Source organism: Zonotrichia leucophrys, chromosome 2 (assembly GCF_028769735.1).
Source record: "Zonotrichia leucophrys gambelii isolate GWCS_2022_RI chromosome 2, RI_Zleu_2.0, whole genome shotgun sequence".
NCBI lineage: Eukaryota > Metazoa > Chordata > Aves > Passeriformes > Passerellidae > Zonotrichia > Zonotrichia leucophrys.
Genome location: NC_088171.1, coordinates 21963162 through 21987646, shown reverse-complemented (window position 1 = coordinate 21987646; position 24485 = coordinate 21963162). Strand labels below are relative to the sequence as shown.

At 36.5% G+C, this 24485-nt stretch overlaps 1 protein-coding gene across 1 annotated transcript in view; it reads right to left on the bottom strand.

The window, feature by feature from the left end:
• Positions 1-3548: 3548 nt before the first annotated feature.
• The window catches only part of MINDY3 (MINDY lysine 48 deubiquitinase 3), a 46121-nt gene continuing 25184 nt past the window's right edge, over positions 3549-24485 (bottom strand). Inside the window, exons 11-15 of the mRNA XM_064704214.1 lie at positions 14904-14976; positions 14028-14100; positions 9034-9121; positions 5776-5847; positions 3549-4561 (exon numbers count right to left, since the gene is read on the bottom strand). Coding sequence (XP_064560284.1) covers positions 4412-4561; positions 5776-5847; positions 9034-9121; positions 14028-14100; positions 14904-14976 — 456 coding nt within the window. The 3' untranslated portion in view covers positions 3549-4411. The remainder of the gene's footprint in view (positions 4562-5775; positions 5848-9033; positions 9122-14027; positions 14101-14903; positions 14977-24485) is intronic.

Sequence of the window (24485 nt, the reverse complement as noted above, 5' to 3'; positions counted from 1 at the left end):
ACTCTTTTTCTTTTTTTTTCTCTCTATAAAGTAGAGACATATGCATGCAGGATATTCCAAATCAATTCAAAGAGATAAAAAATTTATGTTTCTAAGAATTTGCAGTGTTTCTCTAAACAAGCTGGACCTGTTCTGATCACTAGAAGCTTATGTCACATCTTGCTTTCCTTGGACTTCAGAAATGTTTGGAGTTTGCACACTGATCTGCACTGCATAAGAGGTAAGCAGCTCCCCCAGTTGTTGGTAGACTGAAGCTTGCACTTCAGCATACCTGTGGTCTGATACATTAATTCCTTTGAATACCTAACTAAAAAGTCTTAATAGGCTCTAGAACCACACCTGGAGCCAGAACAGAGGGCTTTCATAAGAACATCTAGCCAAGAGTCTAAAAATCATTTTCTACCTTACAGAATAAATGGAAGGTCAGATGTGGGATTAAGCAATTTATGAAAAAAATATAATATTCATGGTGTGAATTTCTACAGCTAATATTATGTGCAGTTAGTGATGTTAGTATGTCATTATGGTGTTTCCAGTCTTAAAAATAGATGACTAATCTTCTATGGAAAGATTTGCTGAGGCAAAACTTAAATATTAATATTTTGTAGGAGGGTCCATTATCACAGCTTTAATGTTATTTATGCTATTATTTAGTAATGAACATGCTAGCAGAGGAACAAGTATTTCAAAGAATCGTATGGGCTTTGAGCATAAATCTTATCAAAATTAGTGACAATTTTACTGTTAAATCTTTTCAAAATCTGGTGGTACAGAAGCTGAAATGTCCAATTCCCACAGAAAACCTACCTTTCAATTGTTTCCTAGTTTTGTTTCTGTAGGCCAGAAGCCTTCTCCTGAACTGTAGCTGGAGCAACTACATGGACAGTATTTTTGTGTTGCAAGAGGATAAAATGAGGATGTGACCATGCATTACAAAGAGAGTGAGTTTGAATCCAGGATGACATGCTGACAAAAGATGTTCAGCATTCCTCTTTGAACCTTACCTTTGGGAACATTGTCCAAGTTAAAAATCTTAGCAAAAGTAATTCCTACATGAAAAGTGTTAAAGCTAATTTTATATTGAGTAGATTAAATCAATCTATCAATCACATATAGTCTACAGAAAAATCAGTTTATTTTCAAGAGATCCTGTGGAAATACTGATTTTTCATTAGTTATATGTATTAACCACACAAAATCAATGTAAAAGGGAGTCTAATGGGCCAATTTCCCATGCTGGTGAAAGCAGAGACTTTGTGTGAGATCCCGAAGGACAGGATGCTGCAGAGGAAGCTGCAGGTGCTCTCCAGAACATGCTGGGTGTTTTGTACTGAGCAGCCTTGCTTGCAAAGCAGGAGAACCCAGAGTAGCTGTCCACAGCCTGACTGCAGGTACTCATCTGGGGTGGACAGCAAATGAGTGTGCTGCACCAAGGGAGGTTCTTGTTTCTGCCTGGGAACTGATGTGTGGACACAGCCATTCCTCTCGCCCAACGGATTTTGACTCCCACTCTTTCCTGCTCCATCAAGACCCATCTTGGGCTTCTTTAACCTAAACTCATCCACACAAGAACTGAAGAGATAAGAGAAAGCATATACATGAACCAGATAAGCATAAATTGTAACTGTCTGAAGGAACAGAACTTAACAAAAGCATCCAAAAACCCAAAATGCTCGGCCTGTACTTAAGTGATTCACTGTCTCAAAGGGCCCTTTGCCTATTGAAACAGTATCCTATTCTAACAAGGATATTTACATTTGGGTTTGTACTGGCTGCTTACCTTTAAACAGTTCAGACTTCAACGAAGCAAATATGGATTTGGTAGCTGTCAGCCTTCAAATATAACTCATGAAGCACCGGAAGTAGTCTTTCCATTATTTACTTAGATAACTTACTTGGAGCTGCCTGACTGTGAACCCCAGTATATACAATGACGTGGGAATTTCTTTTACCATTTACCCAGCAGCAGACCCCTTTCTCTCCCCCATCTATTTTTTATGGAAGTTAATTTAGAGCAAAAAGACACCGTGTATCTTCTGTCTCAAAGGGTTTTGAGACATGGGAAAGGAAAGGCCAGTTTTCCAGACCAACTGTCCAACATCCTGCTAACTGCACCATGTTTCCAGCTAGGATAGTAGTTGTCTCCCAGAAGATATTGACCTTTCCTTTGCAATTAAAATTGAACGACTCTGCAATACATAAAACCCCCCAGAGTATTAATCAAAATGTCATTTACTTGCTTATTTAGCTCACACACTTTCTTACAGTTAGCATTATCAATTTGCTCTGGTTACTTACAGCATGCATTTAATCCCATAGAGTGCTCTGATTTCATTGACTAGGTCTCAATTTGCAAACTGTAATATATATATACACACACACATAGGCAGCACTTAGAGCAGAACAACCTTTATATGGGTTTCTAGATATTTTTCTGTGAAAGCAAATCAAATGTAGCAAACATTACTGCCCTGCATTTTAAGTCTGCCATCTAAACAACCACTTTGGTTTAGGGGACAAAAAGCAAATTTCCATGAAGGCAGAATCTCTCCCATTGTGCTCATGGCAGAAGGAAGGCCAGAGAGGTTCACTTGGCTGAGGCTCTCAGATGAGCTGCCTGAATGCCATAAAGCACTGCTAGTTCGCCTCTGTATCTAAAAATAAGTGAAATAAACCAGAATCCAGGCCTTTAACAACTAGGCAGTGTGAAGAAAAAAGGATACAGGAATGAGGGTTCTTTTATCACACCATCATCAACTAAATGTCTCCAGAGTACAGCAGAAGTTTCTAATCCAGACTAATGCTTAAAGACAGATCTCTCATCAGCTGTGCTTCTAATTTTTTTTTTTATTCTGTGAGATAGAACATCAATTTTATGAGAGTGGGCTAGAAAAAAAGATGGCACATTCTAACAGATTCAAGCTATGATTCAGTGCAAAATCTGGTGTGAGACACTCTAGTACAAGTCAAGGACAGACACCAAAATTCAAGAGAAAAAGCAAGAAAAGTGAGTTTTCCCCTTCCAAGGTGTCAGTGGAAGTCTAAAGACATTTATCTTAAATGTGTAAAACCAGCTGAAACCAGTACCTATCAAGCTTGAGCACTTTTTGAAAAATAAAATTCCATACTTGACAAGGACATTCTCCTTATTTATCTGTATTTTTCAGCAGTAATACCACTGTTTGCACAAGTTTTTAATGTCAAGCCCACACTGCAAGACAGAATACTTGCATTCTAAATGAAGCGAGTCCAATTAAGGAATCTTTTCAAATCATTGTAATCTGCAAAGGAATTTTTTTTTTCAGAAAAAGAAATCTAACAAAAATACTCTCTTAATACTAAGATACTCTGATGTTAGTCTGCAATAAGGAACGGTCATGGTAATTCCAGAAGTTAGGAAATTACCTTTTGGTGTTGCCTTTTTCTCCCCCAGGATGCATTCAACTTTAAAGCTGACCTTTATTTATAAAATTTCTAAACCTGTGGTTCCTTTTCATCATCTCAGAGAAGCAGCAAACACGTCCAAGTAAACCAAACTTTAAATAATATATGATTCAAGGAAAAGATTTTATTTTAGGGCTAAGAAGTTGATAATAAATAAAGGAATATAATAATGTAATAACAGATGTTCTCATGCACTTAACACATACAGTAATGCTGGCTTACACTGCTGTTTGGACAAATTAAGAAGAGGTATTTGGCAATATTGTAAGTTTTGAATAGTTTAAAGATTATAGAACAAGAAATTTTGTTGTTTTTACATTTCCTTTATACAAATTCAAATAAATATTAATATATCTATGTTTTCATCAGATTTTCTGTTCACTTTTAACATGCCCAATAACTAAGCCACAGTAATATACAACTGCCAAGAAAGAGTATTTAAGAATTATACTTATTCCTAAAAATGTATCTTCTTTATGTCACATTGTGCAAGCTCTTTAGGTAAAATTAGATTTTAGGAAAAACTGCAGAAAATTTAAACTCATTAAAACATATCCAGTGCAAAGGCCAGTCTAGTCCACACATTATGGTACTGTAATGTAAGCCAATATCATTTAAATAATAAAACATGCCTATATGATTCTGAGAAAGCTGAATATGTTTTATGTTTGAAGATCTGACATCTAATATGCAGATTCTGCAATATCAGAATTTTTCAAATCTTCACGAGATGGCAAAATAATGGTAAGACTTTGTAAGTAGGCTTTTTGTTTTAGGATAACTCACATTAACAGTACTACAGTGGCCAAAAAAGACAAACTATTATAATAGAAATCAATCTGATTAAAAAATTAAATATTCCAATTAACACTGAAAAAGTGTTTGTAATCATTATTTACAATTCCTCAATGATACCAGTGTATAACTCCACGCAGTGAGCTGCAGTTTGGTGTTGCTCCTGGCCAGCTCAGTTCAGGGAAGGGGATCGGTCCGTGCTCCAGAGCAGCTCTATGTACGGCCACTTGGTCTGCAAGCAGCGCTTCACCGGGGTGTCGTCCGTCTGCAGCATGGGCTCCTCAAAGCCCATCACAACTGCTGTGCCCTCCACATACATCACCTGGCAAAGCAAACCCAACTCTGTCAGCCTGCTCAAGAAATGGCAGGGGAGACAATCATTTTCACCAGGCCAGGAGAGGATTGGTTATGATACACATCTATTGGTGATATTTTTGCCTGACGTCCGGGAGAAATGACGAGGAGGATTCCATGGATATCAGAAGGCTAACTAATTACTTTATTATACTATATTATTCTATACTATATTACACTACATCTAAACTGAATCTGCACAAGCACCCAATTGCAGCTGACAGTCCTGACACACACATGGATTCAAGTGGTCAATGAATCAAAACACTCCCACCAGAATCCAATTACCAATTCCCTTCAGGTAAACAATCTTCCACAATGCATTCCACTTGTGAACAACAAGAGGAGCAGCGAATGAGATAAGAATTCTTTTGATCATTCTTTTCTCTGCTTCTCTCAAGTTCAGAGAATGTGAATCCTGCACACATCAAATCTGTGAGGTTTTACATACTTCCTTTTTTAATGAAATGGAAGTATGAAATCAAAAAATCCTCATCTTTGAATGCTTCTTACATTTTGGGGTATGGAACCGCTGGAGATTTCATAGGGGTAATTTTAAGGACTTAATTACAAGCTATTCCAAATATTGAGTAGTATATTTTCTGGAAGAAGTCTTACTTAAGTCTTTCTTGCTCCTTATGTCTCTTAATGGCTTACAATCTTTTACTCTAAATTCTCCTTCAGGAACTCAGAAGCAGTCATTTTATGTCTGGTATACCCTTTTTTTCAAGAACACTGAAAATGGAACAGGTAATTTTTGCTTCCTCAGTAAATGGCTCCAAAAAGCCCCTAATTTTTTTATGCAAGCATGTACTACTAAAAAAATTCACAAAAAAATTCCAAACAACCTAATTTAGATGTTGAGTTACTTCTAGAAGTTGCACTTTATGTGTGTTACATCTTCAGTGTCCCTTGCAGTTCAGACCCCCCTTATGATAGGTAGGTGTGAGAAGTGCTCTTTTCAAAATGCAGAGTTTCAGAAATGTGGTCTGGCCAAGCAGTCCAGTATAGCTCAAATATGATTAGGAGCACAAAGAAGTTTCCAATTCCAAATACATAATTTTGCAAGAAAATAATCAAAATAATAGTTTTATAAAAAGTCTGCTTCAAGGTAGAGTATTTTGCCTGAACTATATTCAGTTTTGCTTTGTGACTTTATTAGGGCTTAATTGTAAATCTTACCTTTTCATTATAATTAGATTGCTTCAGTCCATTGTAATGGTAAACAGTGAATGACTCTGAAACCCTGGAGTCCTAATAGAAAGAAGACAGTTAATTTCATGTGGCATCCATTGTGCCTTGATTCTCTTCTCTTTAAAACTAGACAGATGCATTCACCCAGTAAGACTTGAGAAAACTGTTAAAAAGTGCCATTTCTTTTAGGTGACAAAATCTTCATTTCACCTTTCTTATCAGAAATAAAAACACAGTTCTCAGTAAATTAATGAGTAATGCTCCCAAGAGCAAGCCATGATTTTCTGTGTTCACCTGGACAATCTGAAGTACAACTTCAGCACTGACTATGGAGAAGCCACCCTGATTTTTAATGTCAGACACCTTATGCAGTAGTCACATGCAAGTGTATTTATGATGGTTTGGACACCACAAAGTTTTTTACTAAGGACCAGATCCAATCTCCGGCCCTCCCTCTGAGAGCTAAAAGCTCATATACTCCCATGCCTGTCTAACCACACTAATTTTGAAAACACTGGTTCTGCCAAGGTCCAACAGCAAAGCTACTGGCTCTGGAGATCTTTACCATTCCAGGTGTTTAAATGCTGTAGTCCTAAGAGGACTGAAAGCTTTGGATTCACTGAACCAGGAAACACAAATAAAGTGTAGTATCAGTTCTTTCATGCCTCCTGGACCAGGCTCCAAATAAAAGCTTATCCCTTTTTTGAGCACATGGAAGTAAAGGCTGGAATGAGAATAAATCTGCTCAGGTTACAGTACATCCAGCAGAATACAAAACCCTCATTCATTTTTCTGCTCTTGAATGATTCACAAACTCTATCTTTCTATGGGTCTCTCATAGCCATCCAGGCCATTCAGTGGAGGGAGGGTGGTGAAAAGGAAGGTAAGAGGTAACTCTGCTTACAGAAGTTGCTTCACAGAGATAAATAAAATTAAGCCTTCCTGGGATGGAAAGAGGACACATTCATTTCCCTGAGGAAGTAATGCTCACCCAGAAGAGAAAAAAATGCTGTTTCCCAGTTCCTGTGCAATGGAAGTTAAGAATTTTGTGCAGTTATTGTTTCCAAAAAAAAAGAGCTAGCATGGAATTCAGGAATCCCCCTCTCCAGGTGACTGCCCTAAGTAGTAAGGAGTCAGGCTGAATAGCTCTGAATAATTTTTTTAAGCTTTCAGAAGGAAAGCTGAGATACCTCTCTGCTTTTGAGATGGGAGCTGAGTACTTTTTAGGAGAGTTAAGAACAGGGGTTTGAATATTCTCAGCAAAGGAATCTAATCTGAATCTCTTGAACCCTAGCTAGATGTTCAAATATTAACACCAGCAATTCCAGCCATCACTGGTATCTGCCATTTCCTCACAGTATTTGAAAGAAAGACTTTCAAACATATTCATCATCATTTCTGCAGAATTTCACTTTCAGAAAGAATTCTGAGCAAGGTGTCAGTATGGGTAAGGGCTACTGCTACCTGATGCACAGAGTACAGACAGATTGATCAAATGGATACTGGCAGGTTCCAGTCCATAACATGCTGATTGCTCAAACAGCACCCATAAGGCAGTAACAATTCCCATGTTTTTTACTGGAGCCAGTGAAGGTTTAACAGGACAGGAAAAACTGAGTGGTGGGGAATCACATGTAGCAGGGAATTAGCACTTGACAGACAGGCATTGACTCAGGGGCTCCAGCTTTAACAGGAGGCAGAGATCCACCACCAAGGTGACCAAGGTAGGGTTCTGCCCATGGCTGCACTGTGCTTTGTTCTCCAGCTTCCCTCCTTCAGTCAATGATGCCCTTATGACAGGCACGAGAGGCAGCAGCCCCATACAATGGCTCTTTGCTCCTCCACCTCCCTATGGCCCACGGTACTGGACAGTTTAGGCACAGCCAATTATGGAGGATGTTCTTTGGCATTCTGAACTTCATTCTAAGCATCTGGGGCCTAAAATGAAGCAGTGGAGCCTTCTAGATTTGCAAATGTAATATAATTGTAAGAAATAAATGATATTCAATTGTACATATATTTCCACTTCTGTACAAACAAATGAAAGGAAGAAGAAACAGTTGGCAAAAATACAATGTGGATGTAATTCTAAAGGGCCAGAGAAAATGAGCACTAACTCCTCCTTCTCTTTCCTCCAGATGATGAAAGCCTCTGGATGATATGATATATTCAGTCCCTACCATCTTTGGCAGCGCATTTCCAGTGTCTTCTGACTGACCAGAATGTTTCATAGTACAGAACATTATACCCAGTGCTGCACAATCCTAACAAAAAGAATCTTGCTGAAGGGACTTAAACCCATCAGTTTCACTTTTCCTTGATTGTAAAAATTAAGCCACATAGTTTTAGTGACATATTAAGTTAAAAGCCTTTAAAGAAGTACTCCTCTCAGCCCTTCTTCTTCCGCCAGCCTGTTCTCCTACCCCAGGTAAACCTGCTCTTTTCTGCCAATACAAGCATGTGCATGGCCATGGAACAAGCCCTACACACATGCAAATAGAGCTCTTACCCAGACCAGCTTCCTGTTCTGGTTTACCACAAATCTGTTTAAAGAGGTTCCTGGTGGCAGGGAGGCAGTGTGAGAGCAGGAAAATGTGATCCAAGGCAAAGGGGAAAGAGGACAGCAGTGCTAAGTTAACACCTGCCTCTCAGTAGTGGTGCAGTCTTCAAGAATATATGCAACAGACAGAGTCTGAAAATAATTTTCCAGTACCCTAAGTTCCACATAAGTTAAATCTAAGTCCATCATGAATTTTTTGTTAAACTGTCAAAAACTTTAATTATCAAGAAATGTACATAAAAATAGTCTTAAATATGTTTGCAACCTTTTCCCATTTGCAAGCAACCTTTTTAATACTGATAAAACCAGTATGGTCATTTATTCTCAGAAAAACCAAACTCAGAACTTTCTGAGTAAGGAAACAATTCAATGTCATACTCAAAATGATTATATATTTCCTGAAGTTAAATTTAGAACAATAGAGTTTCCTTCCAGTCTAAAGGTGACAAAATCATGGACGTGTTATAGAAAACAGAAGTCTACCTTTTGTGGTGGAATACAGAAGTTATAGAAAACAGAAGTCTACCTTTTGTGGTGGAATACAGAAGTTATCTGATGATCAGCTGAGTTGAATGAATGAAATACTTATTAAAATTTACTCTTGTGATATTCATGGAAGTTTTCAACGAATCTCAAAGCCAAACAGAATAGACAATGCTCTGCAGCAATGAATATATATTGATTACCTGCTCAGGGAAAAATTCTTGCAGAAAGGGACCCAGTAGTATGATGCCCAGTCCTTCTGGGTCTAACTTGGTCTTCATGAGGTTTACACTAAGATAAAAACATTGAATATAAAAGTATGAGTAAGACACTTTTATTCTTGCATGACTAAGTTATGCTGTGCTACCACAGTACTGACTGCCAAGTATAGCAATACTATTCTATTTTTAATCTTAAGTGACAACTGCACCAGAATGGCATGCAAGTTGCCAAAACATGGTTATTTTTAAGTAAAAGTAATCTGTTATTTTAAATTAAATAAGTGATAATTCTGAGGGACCACCATATTTGGTAAAATAATTTGAAAGCCGTATAATCTAAAACCAGGTTTACAGCCCAAAAGGCATTTTGCTGTCTTGTAAGCATTCTTTAAAGATACAAAACCCAGCCATCTTTGAAATATAGCTCTGTCACTGCCAAACAACCTGTTTTTAAAAAGAGATTTGAAAACCTTCCAAGATTTTCTAAGTACACTGAAATAAAATTAAATTTAACAGATACATTTCTTATTTACATCACGTACTCGGTATCAAAGAAGCCAGAACCAACAAACAATGGAAATACTAACAATACTAATCTGGAAGCCTTACTGCATGACTACAGTCTAATTTCAGGTCACTGCAAAGGAAGGTCAGTTGTAAGACTATATATCTATTTAAGCAGTATATTTCTACAGGCAGCAGATTGGATCTATTGCATCTACCCAGCCCTGTGCTCCAGTTACAAGCTGTACCGTCCACAGGAACGTCCTCATTGGGTCAAACCAAAGAGCGCCTGGCCCAGAATCCTGCTCCTGCCACTGCTCAGTAGTGGGTGCTCACCACAGAGAACAACAGGGCACACACACATCCTGAGTTTACCCTCCCCACTTCCAGCAGTCTGCTGCTCAAAGACATCTTCAGTGACAGGCAGTATCTAAAACACAAAGATATATATTTTTCTTTCCATGCATGTGCCTAAATGGCTTAGAATCCATCTATATTGCTGGGTCTTAATAAACTCCACTCAAAAAATACAAGTTAGACTATGGGTTCTGGGAGTTAAGTGTCTTCTCTGTTTTGAACCTGTCACCTAATTCAGTTTGATGACACCTCATTTTTGTATTGTGTGAAGCAATTAATTCCCTATTTACTGTGTCAGTGGTTGTCTATCTTTTTCAGGTCAAACAGTTCTAACCTAGCTTTTCCTTGCAGTAATGGCATTCTGGATCTTTAATTAGCCCTGTTGGTAGCTTTCTATAATATTCTTTTCCCAGGAAGGAGTGAAACATCAGGCATTTATACAATGACATAACTCCTATGAATCCCACTCCATGTGTCTGGCTATCACTATGAGTTTAAATTTCAATACCTGTTTCCTGACCAGTAATATCTAGTCCACAAACCCACAGTGTGAAATTAGCATTGCTTTATTCCCTGAGCAACCAATCTACATTTACTTTATCGACACTTCTCTGTTCCCATATCCTCTAGTAACTTCTGCCGCTCTTACACACTTTTTTTTAACATCTCAAACACATTTTTATCAGCAACAGTCATACAAATCCCTACTGTCAAATTCTGCTGATAAAATAACAAAATTCATATAGTTAATACAAATTCCTGTAAAATCCCTTTAATTATCTCCCTCTATTAAGAAAAAGTGACATTTTTATTCCTTGATCAATTCTTTATCTATGAAAAATGTTCCTTCCTATTCCATGTTTACACATGAAACATTTACATGTGAATTTTCTCTAGACGGGCCTTCAAATCTTTTCTAAGTCCTATTGTTCATTTGTCACCTTTCTCATTCCTGTACTCTTTGGTACCAGCACAGTTCACAGTGGCAGGTAATTTAAAAGAGTTCAGCAATGTCAGTCTGATGTTTCTTCAGGACTTTGCATTGTTTTACTTATTTTGACACTTCAGAATGTTAGTTACTCTGACCACCCATCCAAAGGCTAAAGTGTGGAACCACTCTTTGATCTTCTCCAGTGATGAGGAGAACTGCCCCCTACCATCTTCTCTGGTGAATATGAAGAACTTTTCCAATTGACTTTGAATACTTTTAAAGCACTGAGAATCATCTATCAGAACTACAAACCACTTGCAGGCCCCTTGGCACTGATGGGCTCAGAAGAATACTATTAGTTTTTGTTTTATAACTTTACTTATTAGTCTACAGATTTTAACTCTGCTTTATATTGTATTTACATTTAACATTCCATAAATTCAGATTCTTCCAATTTTTTTAGTGTACACACTACCTTTTCCTTTCAGAAGCCACATTTTCTCATAGATGTCTCTTTTACTACTTAGGCCTTTAACCAACACCCAGGTCTCTTTTGTTGGGGACTGTGAGCAGAAGGTGTAGTTTCCAAGGTTTTTTTGGTTGTTGCACAAAAGCATTTTGTCCTTTTGGCTACCACTTACGTTTCTTCATCTTTATTCCTTTCTTGGTCCTAACATAGAACTAGTAGTAAGTTATTTGAATTCTTTTTGTTTCTCCCTCAACACACAGAGGATGTATTATGCAAATCTGAAGAGAGTGGCTTCATTAATGTCCTTGGGAGAAGAATTTTAAAATTCATAAAACTGAATGTGGTATCCTACAAACAATGCTAATTTATTATTTTTTAAAAAAATCTCTACTTAAGTGAAACCACAACTGAGAACCTGTGAGATATTGGACTTCAATCCTTCTATTCCTCATTCTCACTGCTCTCAAAGTACAAAATTTTGGCTATGTCAGTGGCTGCTTGAAACTTGCCCAAATTCTTGAAATGCTGCAGCAGAGTTGCAAAAACATTGTGTTTGCAAACAGAACCATAACAGATTATTTTAAAAATGTACTTAAAATTATGTAATAAAATTAAAGCAAGGTATGTACTCAGTAAAGAAATACAAGAACTGTTTAAAAATACAGCACCATGTAAGTTTTTAAATATAGCCACTGTACAAAATTCAATCAGTTAAGCAGGAGGGTAGATTTAATAAACTTGGATTGTGCTGTGTTTCAAGTGAGGTTTTTTACTTCAGCAGATCATTAACACCTTTCACTGTTACTGGTACCACAGCAGAGCTACTGAAATTGTGATTGTGTTTCAGTCTCGTCAGTGCAAAGCTTGGCACCTGAACTCAAGAGATTCCCAGTGTTGGGGCAATGGCCTTCGTACTGCTATTGCTGAGAAGTGTGTGGGAACAAAAGCCTCCACTATGGTCAAATAGAGAGCATCAAATGTTTTAAGCAAGCTAAATCTACTTTGACAGTGCCCTAAAGGGCATCAAATGGTTTTTAGAAACAGGCAAAACAAATGAGACAGGTGTGTTCTCAGATACATTTACTAAAACACTAAAAAATTTTACTAGAAACACATGCAATGACATTCAGTACTGGATAAGTCACCTTGCTAATTCATGTCTTCTCTACAGTTTTGCCCTCTACAGTTCTAAAATTCTAATCAGGTCTGATCTTTATACATTCTAAGATTCTGAGAAACTTAAAGCCTTGGATTAGATAATCAAAAAAATTAAATAATACATTTGGAGGCAAGGCCTTTAATTTTACTTAAGAACAAACAAACAAAAAACAAGCAAAAAAGCCTGTATGGAGTTTGAAATACATTATTTATACTTGTGTTCCACACCAAAAAGACAGAACATCTAGAGCCCAAACAGAGTAGGTTCTCAAGATAATAGCAATAGGCACATATTTATTTAAGAGGAGATGATTTAAGACTGCATATTCCATGTTTTGATCATGGCTTTTCAATACAGCAGGTCTTCTGACTGGCTCTTTGTACATCAATTTATATTTTATATGCTATGCAAATAAAATACGACAGGGCTATGCCCCAAATGTCCTGAGAGACAAACAACCAAATGGAAAAACCACTGAACGAAGAGAGAATTTTTCTGCAGAGACAGTAGAACAAAAAATTGAGAAAGTAGAACAAAAAGGTGAAAGTCATCTTCTCAGACCTATTAAACACTGGCTTTGTTTCTTTCCTCTCCTTTTAAAAAAATGTCTTTTGCAAATTTCACCACTTATTGTTATAATATGAATGTGAGCCTTTTGTCTTGCATTTTCTTTTGGTTTGGGTATCTCTTTATTTCAATTTTTACTCCTCTCCTCCAGAGAACAACTCAGTAAACTTCATCATAAGTTACACTATAAACATTTGAAAGGACAGAAAATAGGCTCAACCACATTTCAGATGGCTCTGGTAAGTAAACTCACAGTCTCCACAGTCATTCCAGTTTTGACCCAACTGAACTAGACCAAATGTTTACAAGAGAGCAGAAGCAACTTTTGGAGCAGTAAAAAAAGTACATGTGCTTGGCTCTCCTTTCTGGGTTAAGCATTCAGTCACAAAACACGGTAAGTTTTGACACTGAGGGTTAACTGCTGTCACTTAATATTAGTTTTACCTGTCCGTATTAGAGCTAAAACATTTAACTCCAACCCTGGGAATCAATGTGTTATTTCTGAAAATAAATGGCAATTACAAGCACTACTAGGTCCTGAGTGCTGATGGAAACAAAACTGTAACTGAGGCAGTTTCAGCTTCCAACTCAGCAGAAAGATCCAGTGGTAATCCAGACTTCCCTCTGAATACCTTGACTGTTTAGCTCTTCTGACACACCATTTCACCTACATTAATATAAAAAAATATAATCCTGTCTCCTGAATACATAGTAATGCAGTAGGTTGAAGGGTTTTTTTTCTTCTAGTTATTACTACCAAAGTTAGAGACATTTTAATTCCTTCCCTTAAATTTCAAGCTTAACATTTGAAAATAATACTCTGTGCCCAGAATGAAAAAAACCCAAACTAGGAAAAAAAATCCACAACCAAAACCAATCCAAAATTTTTATACATATGTGGTAAATGGAATCAAGAAAAAAAAAGCCTTAAATGATGATTAATGTCATTAACTGATACTTCTGTAGTATTTAAATTTTATTATACTTACTATTCAGGATCTGAAACAAGGTCCAGAGCCTTCATTACATCTTCTAGCAGTGTGTCAGGTATAAACCCATTATCTGAAGAAGTAGCAAAGTTTCTTGTGAGAAAAAGAAACAAAATGCTTTCCAGCACAAATCTCACTTAAAAATACAAACTTATCTTTACATGTAAAATTTGCAAGCAAATTTTGGGGTTCTAGAAGGAAAGGAGTTATCAAATGCTTTTCTGGCACTTAAAAAAAATAAAAATAAAAGTGCAATACAGAAACTGGATTTATTACTCATAAACTTTGAATTCTTAGCAAGTATTAAGCATCTACCTTTGTATAGAGTTCTCCATGACATACCTTGGGATAACAACTGCACCATTTTTCCCTTTTGATCAGTTAAAATAGTACCTGAATGCTAGACATCCTCTGTTTTCCAAAACATAAGAAAATTTCCATGTATGCTGCATACACTCAAGAACAAAATCTCATGAAGAATGAATCATATCAGATCAGTTGTTTAATGAAAATTTAATATAGGAGAAATAAATTTTATTTAAGCTTTATGTTAACTACAAAGAATGTAACAAGGTTAAAAAATGTCTCTTTTAAAAACTCTACTTCCTATTGCACAAATTCCCTTACTGCAGAATTCTCCAGTAATTTCTTCATAGAATTATGGAATGTTTTGGGTGAGGAGGGACCTGAAAGATCACCTAGTTCCAACCTGCCTGTTGTGGGCAGGGAGACCTTCCAGTAGACCAGGGTGCTCAATGTCACTTGTAGATTGACTCCTGCACTGAAAATTTCTTAAGGACCAGACATTTCATTCCTCTCTTAATGAGTACATGTCTGCTAAAAAAATCTTATTTTAGCACAAAGTACAGCCCTTACCCTCAGGGTCATATGTCTGGAAAACTCTTCTTGCTTGTTCTGAAGGTGCCTCAGGAGCAACAAGCGCCATGTCCTATGGAGGTGAAAAAAAAAAACCCACAAAGAAAACTTACAAAACATTCTTACTTCAGATACAGATTACTGAGAAAATATTTAGCCATACTACACCCAGTTGGAACCTAAATTAATGAAAATTTCAATACAACAGAAGAAAAGTTATTCGGCAATTTTGCTGATAGTGACATAAAACAATCAAGAAGTATGCTAAAGATTATTCCACAAACTTCTACACAAATTTTATGCAAGTCCTATCATGCAGATGTTGTAGCACAAAAGCTAATTGGAAACTACAATTCCAATCATTTGTACTCAAGAGATCCAAGAGGGAAACTGCAGAGGAGGAAATAATTTGAAAGGAGTCTCTTTGTCCTGCTCATCTCTCCTGATGAGAACAACTTGAAATTTGCTTGCTTTACATACTGGAAAAAAAAATGCTAGATTTTTATATTAATTCAGTATCACAATAATGCAATTTGAAAAATCCATAAATATGACTTAATATAAATAAATCCACTGTTTAATGAAAAGATTTCTACTGATTTTATAAATGAATGATAACTAGAAGATTTAAAGAAAACCAATATCTTAACAATGTATCGTCATGTTTACATATGTTCTAAAATCCTTTAAAGTACTTTCAGATAAAAAGACTATGTTAGCACAATACAGTTGGTTTCAGGATGCCAAACAAAATATGAAGTTGTGCAGTTGTTGAGCACATACCCTGTCACTTATGTTATTATATAAGGCACATACATACACTATGAAATTTTGTAATATTTGACCAATTCTTAAATAATCTGGAATACAAAACAAACTAAGTAGGAATAGATTTCATTATCACAGTGTATTACAATAAATTAATGCAAATATTTCTCAGTTTAAAACCAATGATGCCATAGCACATAAAGCTTATTAACAACAAGATGATTAGTGATTTCAATATTCAGGATTTAACTCTGAAGAAGGGATATTTTAGTGCTAGTTTATTTTAAAAATCAGCAGCTCACAAAGCCTATGTAACAAGGGAGCACACTTAGAATTCCCAATGGTATGGAAGGATATAACCCAAAGTAACTTCCAGTGGCACAGACACAGAATTTCAAATGTAAACTACATAGTTCCACTCTGGTTTACAAGTATGCAGTTCCTTCCACACAATCTTAATGTAATCCAAGAATAAAGACAAGCATTTGCACTGTCCTCCCTACCCACAAATTATCTTGTTCATGCAGTACTGTCCACAATTTCATGTGACACAAAACAGATTCTTTAAAGCAAGTCTTCCACAACTGCCAACAAGTTTTTTCATAGTCCAATTTGCAAATAATGTGTACTTCTGTTAGCATTTTAATTTTCCAGGTCCTTACTTTTTCAGTTTATGTATGTATACATGGGAAGAACTAAGAGATGAAGTCACTAAATGCATTAGTCATACTAAAACTTCTCTCTCTTTTAAAGGAACTTTCAAATATGGTAAAACCTCCATATTGTTACATCTTAATATTTTTTTTTCACTAAATGTCACATACTGATGCTCTAAGCAAGTAACTTCAGATGGAAACAGAAAAGTCTGTTTCAGAGTCAGATGACCAAAAACCCAACCTCTCTTACCTGTAAAATAATTTGAACTTTTCACTGAGATTGCAAATGCAAGCTCCTTTACATACAAATCCCACACAACCTCTCATCATGTCATTAATTTCCACTATGCAGATAACTTTAAAAACTCCAATTAGTCCATATATTTTTACTGGGGGAAAAAATACCATAGGTCCCTCATGCAATAAAGCTGAACATGTGATAAACATCTAACAAAAACATATTTCAGCTGCCCAAGCTGATATTTCACCATATGTGCCAAAATAGATTCCCCACCCCAGCCTTATGAATTGTATTTTGATGTAACCCATGCAGTGAAAGTTCCATATATGGGAATCTCATAAACAGTTAATTATAATAATTATTTTCAATACTAAGAACAACATGTCCCAAAAATCATGTTTCACTCATTGGCTCTTGTGATACACAAACAAGTCATTTATATTACTTTGAAAAGTTATTCTCATCAGTAGAACCAGTTATTTTAAGATCCCATGCTTAGCCTCAGCGGCAAAAAATATTCTTCATAAGTTATAATGAAAACATTCCCAAACTTTTCATTCTGCAAATCCAAAGCAGAACATAAAGGCTAAGCCACACCAAAATCCAGGCTATGAATTTTTACAAAAATCACACCCTGAAAGATCCATTGCCCTGAAAAATGAAATCTGTTTGCATATGAAGTGCTTTATGGTTCTACACCATCACTACTGAGTGACATGTAGAAGAATTATATATTGTAATACTAACTTTCTTCTTAAAAATTTACCTAAAAACAATATAGAAACATTGATTATTTATCAACTTTTTAACTTGTTGTAACTTGTAATCACATCTGGAAAACTGGTTTATTCAATTCAGTCTTGTATTACAGAGAGAAGTGTGTATTTTTCAATGCTATAATCAGTGGCTTTCAAGGCATCAACTTTTCCAAAATGGCTTCCTAAGAAAACAAGGTTGATGGGATCTCTGAAAGTTATTCCCATCTCTCTAGCTGATTTCTGAATCCATTGCCCAATTTCAATTTCACAGGAGTCTCACAACACACTGTTGAAACTGGATGCCAGGCAGAGCATCTCAGTGAGGAGTTGGTTCAAAAAGAAATTTGATTTTATGTGTCAGCAAGGTTCCTCTGGAGACTGTATTTTGAAAGAGAAAAGACACTTCACACCATCCTACTGATGTACTGTGTAACTGTATCATTATAATCTGGACACAGAGGTTTCTCACACACAACTGGAATGCATTTCAAATTGCACAGTGCTCTGAAATTACAATGTCCAACTTCAGATCCTCCTGTGGCTGCAATCATTCAATCTCTACATCCACTCGACGTACCCTGGAGCACACAGAGAACGTTCTTCTTCAAAAGGTGAAGGGATCCTGCTACCAAAGCCAGAACTGAAATGCTCTTTATAGCCTGAGATATAACAACTCACTTAGCTAAGAGAGAACAGAATTAACTGAATGCAGCTTTATTTGGGGGCATGCAGCAGAACTGCCATATGTATCTCCATGCATACAAATGAGTGTGTCCTAAAGGTATCAGGCAATTTTACCTGTAGGGACTGGCTAGGAAGTGGACCAAAAATTAGAATTTAACACAGACTGGTATCAGTTGAAAAGCAGGAAATGCATCATCACTACAGCAGCAAAAAAAGGTTCAAAGACTTAGAACGATACAAAAACCCAGTTGCTGACTCTCATTAAGATGAAGGCTCAATAGAATTTGGGCATTGCTTGAAATTAAATAGCAGCTTTTTTTGTAGGTTTTCCTAGGAGCTATTTATCAAACCAAGGAAAAGAGAGTCCTTAAGATCTAAAATGGGAGACCATTATTACCATCATACAAAGAACTGAACAGTTATGGAAAGGTCATTGATGTTTTCTCCTCTTAGGCATCACTGAGGAAGTATTGAGAGCACTGAAGTATGAAGTTACTGGCTCTAAAAATGCCAACATATCATCTACTGTCAATCTAGGCAGACTATTGCGAAGGGTCTGTCTGGAAAGGGACAGTTAAGAGAATTATGTCATGGTAACAACGCAAGTCAAATCCTAGAACACTTACCCATGAAGTCAGTCCTAAAGCATTTGATGTTATTTGGCATAAATTTAATTTAAAAGACTATTTTACAGAGAGATGGCCAATGAAGACTAGTTCAAGACTCCCATTTGTGTTCAGGGACATCACCCACACCAGCAGCTTGCAGGGGGCAGTGCCCTGCACAGCCTGCTTACCATGATTTTCTTGTGCTGGTCAATAGAATGTGCCATTGCTCTGCAGCACACCATCTTCCACAAGAGAAAGCATCAAAAATGCCAAACAACTGGAACATACCCAAACAATACTTGAAGGAGTACAAGGTTTTTCCCACTTTAGAGATGTACATGGAAAAACTGAAGGAAAGGTTCTAGACTTTTCTGTCACTATACAAGAGCTCTGCGGCCACAACTATTTCCACTTCAGAATGGCAGTTGTCAAAGATCATATACTGTATCCTCCTAAGACTTGAAGAGGGGCTATGAGTCTATCTGGGATGCAGAAAATGCCAAAAGAAAATACTTTCCTTTAATAAGAATAGAGGAAAAAGACACAAAAGGAAGAATGCCACACCCAAAGTAGCAGAATTCTTATCAGTGGTCAGAAAATAAAATACAGGCCTTCTAGTTTAGACCAGGAAAGGACAACAGATAATCTGAAAGTGTTCATCTAGGGATAGTGGTGGTGCTGGGGGAGGAACATTCATGACAAGCAATTTGCTACAATAAGGTGGTTAAAAGGAAGCAAACTGGCTCTAGCTGTACACTGCCTTGCAAAGGTGACACAGCTGCATTTACTCTACAGTACCTGCAGTGCTTTGCTGAGGACAGAAACCAGCTCTCAACAGGGAAGAAAGAAAAGCTACATATGGACTACTTCAAACTCTTTTTCATCTTCACCCATAGTACCAGACAGAAAAGAGAGCCTACTTGATCCAAGGGTGGGGTGAGGCTGTGGAAGAAAAGCGAACACAAACCAAAGAAAAAGAACTAGTGACAGAAATCCGAGGAGCCTGTCAGCCTATTCGTCGGGAAAGTGCGGCTTCCAACATACACTCAAGTAAGTTATAGAAACCACAATATATCCTCCATTCCTTTGAGAGAGGGTGGTTTAATAAAACAGCCAACAAAAAAGCCAGTGTTGCAGTTTTTAAAAATAAGAGAAATTCAAAAGTACAGCAAATACCTATTTACAGTTCCATTGCCACAGATGTTGGTGGTTTAGTTTAAACCATCACAAGAAGGTAACAATTCACATGGTGACTTGTTAAAACATAAGAGCTTCTTGAACATGCTCCTTGCTTTCACAGACAGATTATAAAAGATTACTGTAAACCAATAAGGATTCAGTATATAGTATTTTTCTTATTCAGTTACTAGCTTGTTTTGCTCTTTTCTTATTCAGTTACTAGTTTGTTTTGCTCATCAACACAAAATGTCTTTGTTTTGAAAGTAAAAATACATTACTGGAATTATAGATCAAGAGTCAGCAAATTTGAGTTTACTGGAATTCTTCTCTAATAACTAAATTACATACTACTCTCCAGTCAAAAGCTTGATCTGCAAGGGCAGCTTTTCAAATTATATTCACATAGCTTTTTTTTTTTGTTGGAAGACAGAATACAATGCTATATAAACATGAAACTTTGTTCTTAAGAGGAATCAAGCTGGAAGTGGACAAATTCTATGTTCTATGACTTCCAAAACCTCCATAATATAATTCATTCAAGATGAACTTTAGCTTCTATTATTATGCTACCATTTTCTACGTAAAAAAATTAATATCTAGTGTCACATACTATTTCTACATCTAGTACTATTTCAGCCTATAGACATGAGCTGATTGCTACACAACACAGTGGTGAGTATTAGCATATTACTAATTTTATTTGGGAATTAACAATAAGGAGATGGGAAATGAACATGTATGACAGGAACACTTGATAGCAAAGTTTAAAACAGTGAAAATGGACTGCAGAAATTTAAATCTTTCTAATACAGTTCTAACAATACTGAAAGCTGCACTTAATGTTGGAAACCAGCCTACAGTATTCAGTTTCCAACTTAAACCATATAATTCTCTCTTGGGATGACGAAAACGCTCTGACTTGCTTCAACCCAGAATGATGAAATGCTTTTTGAAAACAGACAGGATTAATTATTTTATAACTCAAATATGCCAAGTGTTTCTAAAGGACAATTCTTCGCCTGGTTCATTAATCTAACAGAAACATTTTATATCTTTTCAAGTGAAATGTACAAGCTTTGTGAAACAATGAAAAAAAACTATAATAATAATGGCATGTGATCCACTGTAATTTCGTATTGGTAAGTAGTATTTCAGAAAATCTTTATATGCACATGTTGCTACATGTACTGAGAAAATACTAAATATTCAAAAACATCACAGTTTCATATATTATAAAAGCAGTATTACCATTTATGTTCATATTTGAAGTATATTATTTCAGGTAGCTAACTCTAACAGTAGCAGAATAGAGCAATTAGCTTCTATAAAGTCAATTATTTTATTCTTTTATTAATACAAAACACATGATTTTCTCCATTACAGCTATATTATATAGTAAAGCCTATCTCACTTCACTCCAACTGCATGAGCTTTCCTAACTGCACATGGGCAGTGACTGAATTTCTTCCCTAAATACACCTGAAATGCTTCAATATTTTCATACCACAGTCTCTGACAACTTTGGCACCTCTCTGTAACAGATATTTTTAAACTACACATATAAGATACCGTAAACTGTCAACTGGTAGAAGAAAATGGCATAGGACTCCCTGTAACACACAAAGAAAACAGATTTCATAAGCTTCTTATATAAAACAAACTAACACTGGGAAAAATGTACTTAAATGTCTAAATGAGGTTGGTACATGAGGTAGCTATGAGGTTGAGTTTTAGAAACAAGAGAATATGTTATTCACATAGCTAATCACATGTAACTTCCTATGTAAGAGGAGAAAAACAGAAAATGAAGGCAATAGCTGAAGTATCCCTAAATGTGCTTCACCTTTGCTAGGAGTTCAAAGGTCCCTCTTATACAGACAATTCCTGTCTCTGCCTTTTCTCTGTATCCTTCCACATTTAGACTTTCAATTCATTCACATTCATACCCTAACCTGAAAGTAACGCTGCCTTATCAAAAGATGTCAAAGATGTTATTTTTATTTTGCATCTAACAAAGCTGTTATTGCTATAAAACAAGTAAATAAAGGGATAAAAAACTTATTTTTCAATGCTTTTTAAAAAGTGGTTAGAAATCGGTTGCTAAAGATCTTTGTGACAGTACTTGGATCAAATCTGATGCTGTACATGGATTCACCCTATGGTCCTGGAGATTCCACAGCTGTCACATGTATTAAGGTTTTGTGGATCAAACAACAGCTACAACACAGATTTCAACCAGGTTCCTGCCATTTTTAACATGACCCAAAGTCTCCTGATAGAAATTCTCCACACAACTTCAGCCTGTCATGTCACAGTTTACTAGACAGTGTGCAAGTTTTGCAAAAAGCAGAACTTGGCACAAAGTTTCAGAACAGGACCACAACAGTTCCTATTTTAAAGCCTATTCTTATTACTGAAGCACATGTTGGCATGCTGGGAGTCTCATTTTCTGTTTCTAGTTCCTGCATCTATCCCAGTAGGGTTTGGGAACATGGAAATAAGACAGGCTGAACAGAGAATAAAAGGACATGTAAGCCTCCACTTCCAAGGATACATGGTGCCCTGCTCAGAAAGAACATCTGGTCTTCACACATTTTGGAGAAAAAACATCCACAGAGACAAATGGCCACAAAATAATTTCCCTGTTGCTTTGCTCAAGAACACTTCACCTAAAAATATCTTTAATAGGCATTCACTAACTATATTTAAAACTCTGTTTCCTAAGTTCTGTAATACATTAACGACTTCAGGACATTTTCTCGGGAACAAAAATTGTAAGGGGAAGAATGATTCCTCGGATTCCATCCAGAACATGTATTTATAACAAGGGAGCAAGGATTAACAGCCATTCACAGAGATCCATTTCCTCAAACAGAACACACAACAGGCAGATAATCAGTTCATAAGCTGAGCAACCACTGTGTCACATGGTGCATACTACATTCCCAATTCTTAGTATTCCCTGTATCACTATCTGATATAAAAAATATGCAGTTACTAGGCTACAATTAAAAGATAAAGTAAAAGGGAAGGTGCTTTGTAAAGCAAAGAATGGATGCTGTGAGCCTGATGCTATCAAGGTTTATGATTTCTACCTCTTACCTCATCTAAAGGTACATGGGGCATGTGGAGAAGTTGTTAATTTTATTTGCCTTCTCTTCTTATATTACTATAGGCATATTAAATTCCATATTTTGGAAGACTGGTTTAACTTTTAGGGCTCTTAAAAATTCTGTGTGGAAATGACTGCAAATTTCTCATTCAAAATTCAATTTCTGGAATGATTCCACAAAGATAACCCCTGATAAGGAATATACTAATTGCTATGACCTAACTGGGGCCTTCCAGTACCTGATGGGAACCTATAAAAAAGGTGGAGAGGGATTTTGAACAAGAGCATGTAGTGACAGGACAAGTAGAGATGGATTCAAACTGAAAGACAGTAGGTTTACATTAGATATTAGAAAGAAATTCTTTACTGTGAGGGTGGTGAGGCACCAGAAGAGGTTGCCCAGACAAGCTGTGGATGCCCCATCTCTGGAGGTGTTCAAGAGCAGGCTAGATGGGGCTCTGAGCAACCTGGTCTAGTAGGTGTCCCTGCTCATGGCATGGGGGCTGGATCTTTAAGGTCCCTTCCAGCCCAAACCATACCATAATGTGAAATATGTATCAGAAAAAAGGTGGTTCAAGATGGAAAAAAATTTAAACCTAGAAGTGAATGAACTGCTAGGATATACTTCCCAATAAACTTAAAATATAGGGCCAAAAATTAAGCACTTGGGTGAACTAGAGAAGGTACATAAAAGCACAGATAATCAAATGTACAGAACAATTCTGCACAAGAAAATACTCAATAGACAGGGAACTGTCAGGCTGGTCTTTCTACTATAAAATTCATTTAGGATTGCTCATGAACTTATGAAATGCTGTGTTATTCAGAAAAACTTAAGTTCATTTAGCAATAGCATTTACATTACAAATCTTAAACCAACCAGTATAGTATATTCAATACTTTTTGGGAGCCCACAGTTCCCACACCCTCCATCAACATTAATTTTAAAAATGGTTCTCCTCCTGCAGAAAGGAGCTCTTAAATTAACAATAGGAATATTTGAAGAGTCAATGCTGATTTAGTCAGGTGAGGACTATTGTCAAAAACAGAACAGCATTTGCCTCCCTGGTCTGAAACAGCACACAGAAAATGGGAACCCTACTTTAGTCTAGAAATTATTTCTGTTGCTGTATCACACATCTATATCTTTTCCATTTAGGTGTCCAGACTGTTCCAACAGAATCAATTCCTCTTACGCTTGAAAACTACAGAAAACTCTATGGCCACGTGCTCTGTAACCATTTTCTGAAGTGGAATCTTCAAAATGTGATCTTAATTTCTTCTTTGATGAAAACATATTTTTCAAAATTTGGTTACCTGCATTTACTGGTCATGGAAGTGAAAAACAAAAGGAAGTGCACAGACATTTTTCACTCCCTTCCCTAGGTAGAAGAGTTCTTAAATTAAAGGATACACATAGGTTATTTTTGTAGAAACTAGAGCTATTAACACATAGTGTTAATAATGGTTGATTTTTTACACATGCATTTTGTTTCCTTTCACAGCACTGACAATCTCTGTTGGTGTTTTGAGCTTAATGCTGCACCAACTCACACTCCCCTCAGCCCTGCTCTGG